The following is a 7906-nucleotide window of genomic DNA, read 5'->3' on the forward strand; positions in this document are numbered from 1 at the left end:
CTTTCCTTCTATGTTCTTAGATAGACACTTTATTACCTACAGAACAACAGGGGTTAGGGGAGAGTTTACTTTTTAATTCCAGTTCTGTGGTCCATAACATGGACCTTGGAAAAGTCCCTTTTCTACTCTGGGTTATCATTTTTCAATGAGGACAATGAGGAGCTTGGAGATGGTGTGTTCTGGCAATCTTGGTTTCTGTGACAGTTGCTCACTCAGTTTGGTGTTTTTGAAATACCAGGTTCCTCACAGCGGCCTTCACGTCCTTGTTCCTCAGGCTGTAGATGATGGGGTTCAGCATGGGGGTCACCACCCCATAGAAGAGGGAGATGAGCTTGTCTACAAGGTCCTGCTTGTCAGCCCCTAGCGGGTCCTTAGACTTGGGCCTCCCGTACATGAAGAGGATGGTCCCGTAGAAGACGACCACGACTGTGAGGTGGGCAGAGCAGGTGGAGAAGGCCTTTTTCCTCCCCTCAGCTGAGGGGATCCTCAGGATGGTGGCAATGATGAACACATAGGAGAAAGAGATAAATAAGACTGGGGCCCCCAGGAAAATCACATTGGACACCCCCATGCTGATTACATTGACGGAGATGTCAGCACAGGCCAACTTTAGGACAGCCAGGATCTCACAGGTGAAGTGGTTGATGACATTGTCCCCACAGAAGGGCAGCTGCATTGCCTGGGATGTCTGTACTACAGAGTTGGTGATACCAGCTGCCCAGGAGCTAGCAGCCATGGACACATAAGCAGGCTTGCTCATGACCACAGGGTACCTAAGGGGGTTGCAGATAGCCACATAGCGATCAAACGCCATCATGCTCAGGAGCACACACTCTGTGGCCCCCATGGCAAAGGAGAGAAACATCTGCACAGCACAGGCTGAGAAGGAGATGATTTTCCTGGGGGTCAGGAAGCTGTCAAGGATGAGGGGGACCGAGGAGCTTGTGTAGCAGATGTCCAGGAAGGAGAGGTTCCCCAGGAAGAAGTACATGGGTGTGTGTAGGCGCGAGTCCAGGATGGTCACCAGGATGAGGACCCCATTGCCCAGCAGGATCACCAAGTACATCGACAGGATGAGCACAAAGAATATTTTCTCCAGCTTTGGGTGGGCAGAGAGGCCCAGGAGAATGAAGCCCATCACAGGGGAGGTCTCATTGGATCTGTCCATGGTGAACTTGCAAAATGGTTAATCCAAATCTGTTCACCAAGAGACTGGCAAGCACAGCCAGCACATCTCCCCTTATAGAGATGGGGAATAGGTTTTGAAGTGCAAGACCCTCCTAGAAGGGCCCTTAAATAAACTTTATCCCTTTAGCCTGGTATTTTAAGGGGCAGAATCATAGGAGTAAGGTCACATCAGAGGAAAGCAGGCATTTACAGTGGTCCAGCTTCAAATCTTCTCAAAGATTTGAAATTTGATTGATTAAGGTGGTCCCAGATTTTTGGCACTCCCAAGTACCTAAACAGATGCAAACACAAATCCACTCTGAAAAAGAGTTAACATCACCCCAGTCTCCAAATCATTTCTACAAATAATTTTTTTTTTTTTTTGAGGCAGAATCTTACCTTGGTAGAGTGCTGCACCATCACTACTCACAGCAACCTCAAACTCTTGGGCTTAAACAATTCCCTTGCCTCAGTCTCCTAAGTTGGGACTACAGGTGCCTGCCACAACACTTGGCAATGCCTGCCACAACATTGCTGTTTTAGCTCGCCCAGGCTGGATTTGAACCTGCCAGCCTAGGTGTATGTGGCCGGTGCCCTACCCACTGAGCTATGGGTGCTGCCCTATTTCTACAAATAATTTTGAAAACAACATCTGGCACACATTTAGAAAGAACAAGGTACACAAGGACACAAGATGACATAAATGAAAACCAACAGAAAAGAGCAACAACAGAGTATAAAGCGTCCCTCTCCTTGGGATATTTGGGAGCCAAGAAGACAGTTCTAGTGACACCTTCTGAGAGAATCAGTCCAGGCCACCTGACACCAGCAATGCCAAGGTCTTAACATCTTGCTGATTCTTTTGTACATTTGGGGCACTGAATGATCCCTGTACACCATGGCTGAGTTGAATGAATGACCTGACTATTCTTTTCACTCTCCAGTGCACGCACCAGAGGCACTGATTTGTTCCCTGAGATTATTCCGAGAACTCCTGTTACTGGACCTTCTTCTTACTGGAAAGGTTAAATCTCTCCTGATAAAGATTCTTTGATTTCCCAAACTTTAGTTAGCCTCCTGTGTTCTTGTAAAATTCAGTTTTAGTAAAGAACCTTGCTAAGTCAGTTTATCAAGAAGCCCCCATCCTCCATATCTGATCACAGTATCTGACCAGGGCCCTCATCTTCCACCGCCCCACAGAGGATGTCTGATCATCCTGGCATGTCTTTAGCAAGAATCTGGTTAGGTTGGTTTAGCTACAATCCCCCTTACCCCTGAAGTTTTCTCTTAGTAATTTTCCACCCACTGATTCCAACCCTGCTCCTTGGCTATAACTTTCCACTTGCCCATGCTGTATTTGGAGTTGAGCTCCATCTCTCTTCCCTACTGCAAAATCCCACGGTACCTGTTAAGATGATCCTATGTAAAGTCTACTTTATCATGCTTTAACAAGTATCATTGAATAATTTTTTGTTTAATACTCCTCAGATTTCTAAGTACTCCTCAAACTAGGATTTGTGCTGGGACAGTAAAAAATTTGCAGGCAACTTTGAGTGTTGGGTTTTCGGTTTTATTCGCACTGTATCTAAAATACTTATAAACCTCCCAGACACCTGTCTCTATAAGAGCTCTCAGAATCGAGCCCCCTCCTCGCTTGTTCCTGCCTACTGAGCTCTGAGACACTCCTATGTTGATGCTTAGCACATTACAGCTGTGCCCAAGACAATGTCATAATAATTCAATTCGGGTTAACAGACATTTACTGGACATATGCTTTGAGCCAGGCATAATTCTAGGTTGCTGGGGACATAATAGTGAAAGTTCTTTTGTGGTCTCCAACTCAAAATCTAGTGGAGAAACACTCATGCAAATAAATAATTACATCATCATTAACCATCATTCTAATGTTAAGGACAACAGGCCTTGGGGTCTATTTTGCAATTTGCTCCCTTTCCATGGTAGAGAGCCCCTTAAGGGCAATCCCTAAGGTTATGAATGAGATAGGCTCTGTGGGTTTGTTCTTAAATTGAATTTGTATGTAAATTGGAAATGGTACATTTACCTAAGCCTCCATTCCTAAGTGTGAATTGGACGCCAGTTGGATGTTTGTAACTGAGAGACTGCCTGTACTGCGTTCCTGATAGTCCCAGAGCCTAGGTTTGACTGCTGAGTGACGTGAGGCTCTTTTCCTCCTGGCAAGGCTCACTTCATTTCAGAGTAGTAACCCTTTGATATTGAGCTGAAGTCTGCCTCCTTGCAACTTCAACCTGCCCTGTCTTCTGAAGCTCTCAAAGGCAGTTAATCTCTCTTCCACACAATAGCCCTCCAAATATCCAGAAATAGAATGGCTTAGCATGAAGATGTATAAGAATAAATTTCCCCTTTTTTCTTAGGACTGTCACAAAATAGATATGAACGTCTTGGAGGCAAATGTGTCATTCAGGAATTAACTACAAAGACTGATACTGAGAATGGTCCCTAAGTTTGAAGATGGCTGGGTGCCTACAACACACTGCAACTGTGATATGTCAGTTGGGGGTTTCATTCCATGCTGGCCGGCCAACTTTACTGTCCCAAAACCTGGATCACATGAAGAAAATATTCCCTCTGTATCATCATCACCAGACACATGCTCATCATTACTGTTGGACTTTGTACTCCAATTATGAAATGAGAAAGAGCCCAACAGTTTTAATGAAGAAAGGACAACTGAGTGTGAGTCGAAGACAGCTAGCTGTGTGGTCCCTGGCAAGCCCTCTTTCCCCCTTTGCAACGATGCAGTAAAACCAGATGATCTTAGACACGCTTACAAACTGTTGAGTCTATTTGGGTCTGTGAGAATAATACAAGCGTGTCATCTCTCCTCTCCTCAAGCCCCATTACATTGCAGTCAAATCTGATGACAGAAATACAGCTGTGCCAATGAAAACTTTGGTATTTCTTTCTTTCTTTTGTAGAGACAGAGTCTTATTTTATCACCGTCGGTAGAGTGCTGTGGCAACACACAGCTCACAGCAATCTCCAACTCCTGGGCCTAGGTGATTCTCCTGCCTCAGCCTCCCAAGTAGCTGGGACTACTGGCACCCGCCACAACACCTGGCTATTTTATTCTTGTTGGAGCTTGGCTGGGACCGTGTTCGAATCTGCCAACCTCGGTATATGGGGCTGGCACCCTACCCATTGATCCACAGGTGCTGTCCAACTTTGGTATTTCTTTAATCAAAACTTGCACTTACTTTTTATCAGAAACATGGTGAGCAAGAATGATCAGTTTTCTAAGGGTTGGAAGGAGCCAGGGTGAGGGCTCAGAATATGTGACGGGTGAAGGTCCTCTCCCTCCACCCGCCTTGTCTGATTGGGGCACAATCTCCAAAGGACTAGCCATCACTCTTAGAAGATAATTTAAATTACAGTTTATTCTTTGGGGCCGATTTAGTCCCTGAAGTCATTTAAAGTTTGGAAAGTAAGTTGTCCTCAGTTTAGAAACTTTGTATACTTCTGGGATAACATCCCCAGGATCCAATTATACTGGAGGTACTGGGAGACCTTTGCTGCCTACTTCTTCTCCCTTGATTTTCTTTCTTCCCTTCTTTCTCTCTGAAGATCATTATCCCATTAACAGCATCCAACAGCCCATGGTCAGTGATTACATGATTTATTCAAATCCCCCACTCTTTTTGGGGGGCTGCAGCTGAGACCCATAACCCCCTGTCTATGCTTATGCAGTGTTTTGGGAGTGGGCCTGAGTCAGGCTTATACCCTCCCTCTTATTTTTCACCTTGGTGAATCCTTGAGGCAATATGCTGTGTTCTGTCTCAACCTCACTAAGCAGCCAACTAAGTCACTGTACTTTCATCTGTGTGTGCTCTGAGATCTGATGGGAGTCATAGACAGAATGTGACCCAGGCCAGGTGCAGAGAATGGGCACATTTCTTGATTTAGCAATTATTGAGTGTATACTTCATAAAAGGTAAAAATGTGCTAACTAATCCATTCTCTGCCTTCTGGGAGTGTACCTTTTAGTGGCAAGAGAGAGGCATATGAAAAGATATAATATAGTTGATCCTTGAACAGTGCAGAAGTGGGAGTGCCAACCTCCATGCAGTCTAAAATCCATGTAGAACTTCTAACTCCCTCAAAAGTTAGCTACTAATAGCCTACTATTGACTGGCAGCCTTACTGATAACATAAACAGTCGATTAACACATATTTGGTACATATGTGAGTTCAGAAAATTAAGTTTGCGAACTCATCCTAGAAAAAGTGCTACATGCTTCAATCCTGAATGTCACTACCATCACCTTCAAAGGACTCAGCTTGGGAAGCTATGCACCAATGCCAGTGCCTAGTCCACCCTTCAAAGCACTTAAAGGATGAATTCGTGAACTTAATTGTCACACTGCATACAGTGATAGCTCTGATGACCATTCCAGAAAAAGAGTCCCAAAATTGCTTTGAAGGGTGAACTAGACACTGGTGTCGGTGCATAGCTTCCCAAGGGGAGTCCTTTGAAGGTGACTATAGTGATATTCATCAGTAAGGTATGTAGCACTTTTTCTAGGATGAGGTGTGAACTTAATTGACCTCGGTATGTATTCTATACACGGTATTCTTACACTAAAGTAAGCTAGAGAAAAAAGTTAAGAAAATCATAAAGAAGAGAAAAATATATTTATTATTCATTAAGTCAAAGTGGATCATCATAAAGGTCCTTGTCACTTTTGTCATCTTCACAGTGAGAGGGAAGAGGAAGAGGAGGAGTTGGTCTTCCTTTCTCTTTCTCAGGCATGGTGGAGGCAGAAGAGGTGGAAGGGAGCAGGAGAGGAAGACATACTTGGTGAAACTTTAATTTTAATTTCTGTCTGACTTTACAGCTTTTTTATTTCTCAAAAAATGTATCTATACAGTACCAATCCTTCCATCATTTGCTTTAGTTCAAATGTCCATATTATAGAAGGGTGCATGTCATGAAAGAAGTCAGAGGCAGTCTTGAATACTTGGAACCCTGCTGCCATATTGCCTAATGTCAATTTGTTTTCTGGCTTTGCTTGTTCTATGTCCTCTTCCTCATCATCTGGCACTGGTTCAGAAACACTCACCTCCACCAAGTTGGCTTCTGTTAATGCCTCTGATGTGGTATCTATTAGCTCTGGAGATTCTCCAAGATCCATAGCTTGAAACCCTCTGCCCACTACCTTTTTTTGCCATATTCACAACCTCATGATTTCCTTGATTGGCTCTGGTATAAATCCTGTGAAGTCACGCACAACAACTGGACAGTTTTCTCCAACAAGAACTCATTGTTTCAGGCTTGTTGGCTTTCATGGCTTTTTCTATAACAATAATGACGTCTTCAATGGCGTAATCTTTCCAGACTTTCATGATATTCTCTTCCATAATGTTGACAATTCTTTCCATAGTGTACCATGTGTAATGAGCTTTAAGGGTCCTTAAGACCCACTGATCTAGAAGCTGCAGTACAGAAATGTCTTTGGGAGCAAGTAGACTACTTTGACACCTTTGGTGTTGAACTCATGAAGTTCTGAGTGGCCAGAACTTAAAAGGCAGTTTCCTACTGGCAAGGTACTTTCTGACTTTGGAGAAAAACCTTTGGATAGAATCAATCCAGATAGTGGTTCTCATTGTCTAGGCCTTCTTGTATAAACAAAAGATTAGTGTTTACCTTTTCCTGTCCAGGGTCTGACGTTAGCAGCTTTATAGGTAAGAGTCCTCTTGTATTTGTATAAAATGGTAGAGTTAGCCTATTCCTTCCTGTTTTAAATTCCAGTGCTTGTATCTCTTCCTTACTAAAAGAAGTCCTTTGTGGTATTTTTTTTCCCCCCCAGAATAAGGCATTTTCGTCTACATTAAAATCTGTTCAGGCAGATATTCTTTCTCGTCCATGATTTTTTTAATGGCATATGGGAACTCTTCTGTTGCCTGTTAGTGGGCAGAAGCTGCTTCTACTATCTTGACATTTTAAAAGCCAAAGGTCCTTCTAAGATTAGCAAATTATCCTTCATTGGCATTAAATTCTCTAGCTTTAGATGCTTTGCCTTCCAGGTAGAAGAGGCTTCATAAACAAAGACACAGAAATGAGAAAGAGCCCCAGGACTGTGCAGGGACCAGCAGTGCAGTGTAAGAGCATAAAGGGGCAGGTGCTGCTGAGGAAGGAAGGCAGGGGCTAGACCTGCAGGTCTTTTGGGGTGCCCTAAAGAGTTAGAACTTCCTCCCACAGGGAATGGGAAGACGCTTAGAGGTTTGAAATAAAGGTCTGATATGATCCTATGTGAATTTTAGGTTGATCATTTTGGGCACTGTGTGGAGGGAACACTGGCATCAGGAGAACAAGAATTAAAGAGATAGTGAAATACGGGCGGCGCCTGTGGCTCAGTCAGTAGGGCGCCGGCCCCATATACCGAGGGTGGTGGGTTCAAACCCGGGCCCCGGCCAAACTGCAACCAAAAAATAGCTGGGCGTTGTGGCGGGCGCCTGTAGTCCCAGCTACTCGGGAGGCTGAGGCAAGAGAATCGCTTAAGCCCAGGAGTTGGAGGTTGCTGTGAGCTGTGTGAGGCCACGGCACTCTACCGAGGGCCATAAAGTGAGACTCTGTCTCTACAAAAAAAAAAGAAGAGATAGTGAAATACTTCAGGCAAGCAAAGATAATGATATGAACTGGGGAGAGACAGAGGGATGGTGAAGAGAGGAAAATTCCAGAAATGTTTGGTAGATAGAAATA

General features: G+C 44.1%; 1 protein-coding gene across 1 annotated transcript; it reads right to left on the minus strand.

Moving 5' to 3' along the window:
• Positions 1-208: 208 nt before the first annotated feature.
• LOC128570013 (olfactory receptor 13C7-like) lies at positions 209-1168 on the minus strand. The gene has a single exon (XM_053568858.1). It carries the CDS (start codon positions 1166-1168, stop codon positions 209-211), a length of 960 nt encoding a protein of 319 aa, XP_053424833.1.
• Between the last annotated feature and the right edge of the window lie 6738 nt (positions 1169-7906).

This window comes from Nycticebus coucang, chromosome 2 (genome assembly GCF_027406575.1).
Source record: "Nycticebus coucang isolate mNycCou1 chromosome 2, mNycCou1.pri, whole genome shotgun sequence".
In the NCBI taxonomy this organism is placed as follows: domain Eukaryota; kingdom Metazoa; phylum Chordata; class Mammalia; order Primates; family Lorisidae; genus Nycticebus; species Nycticebus coucang.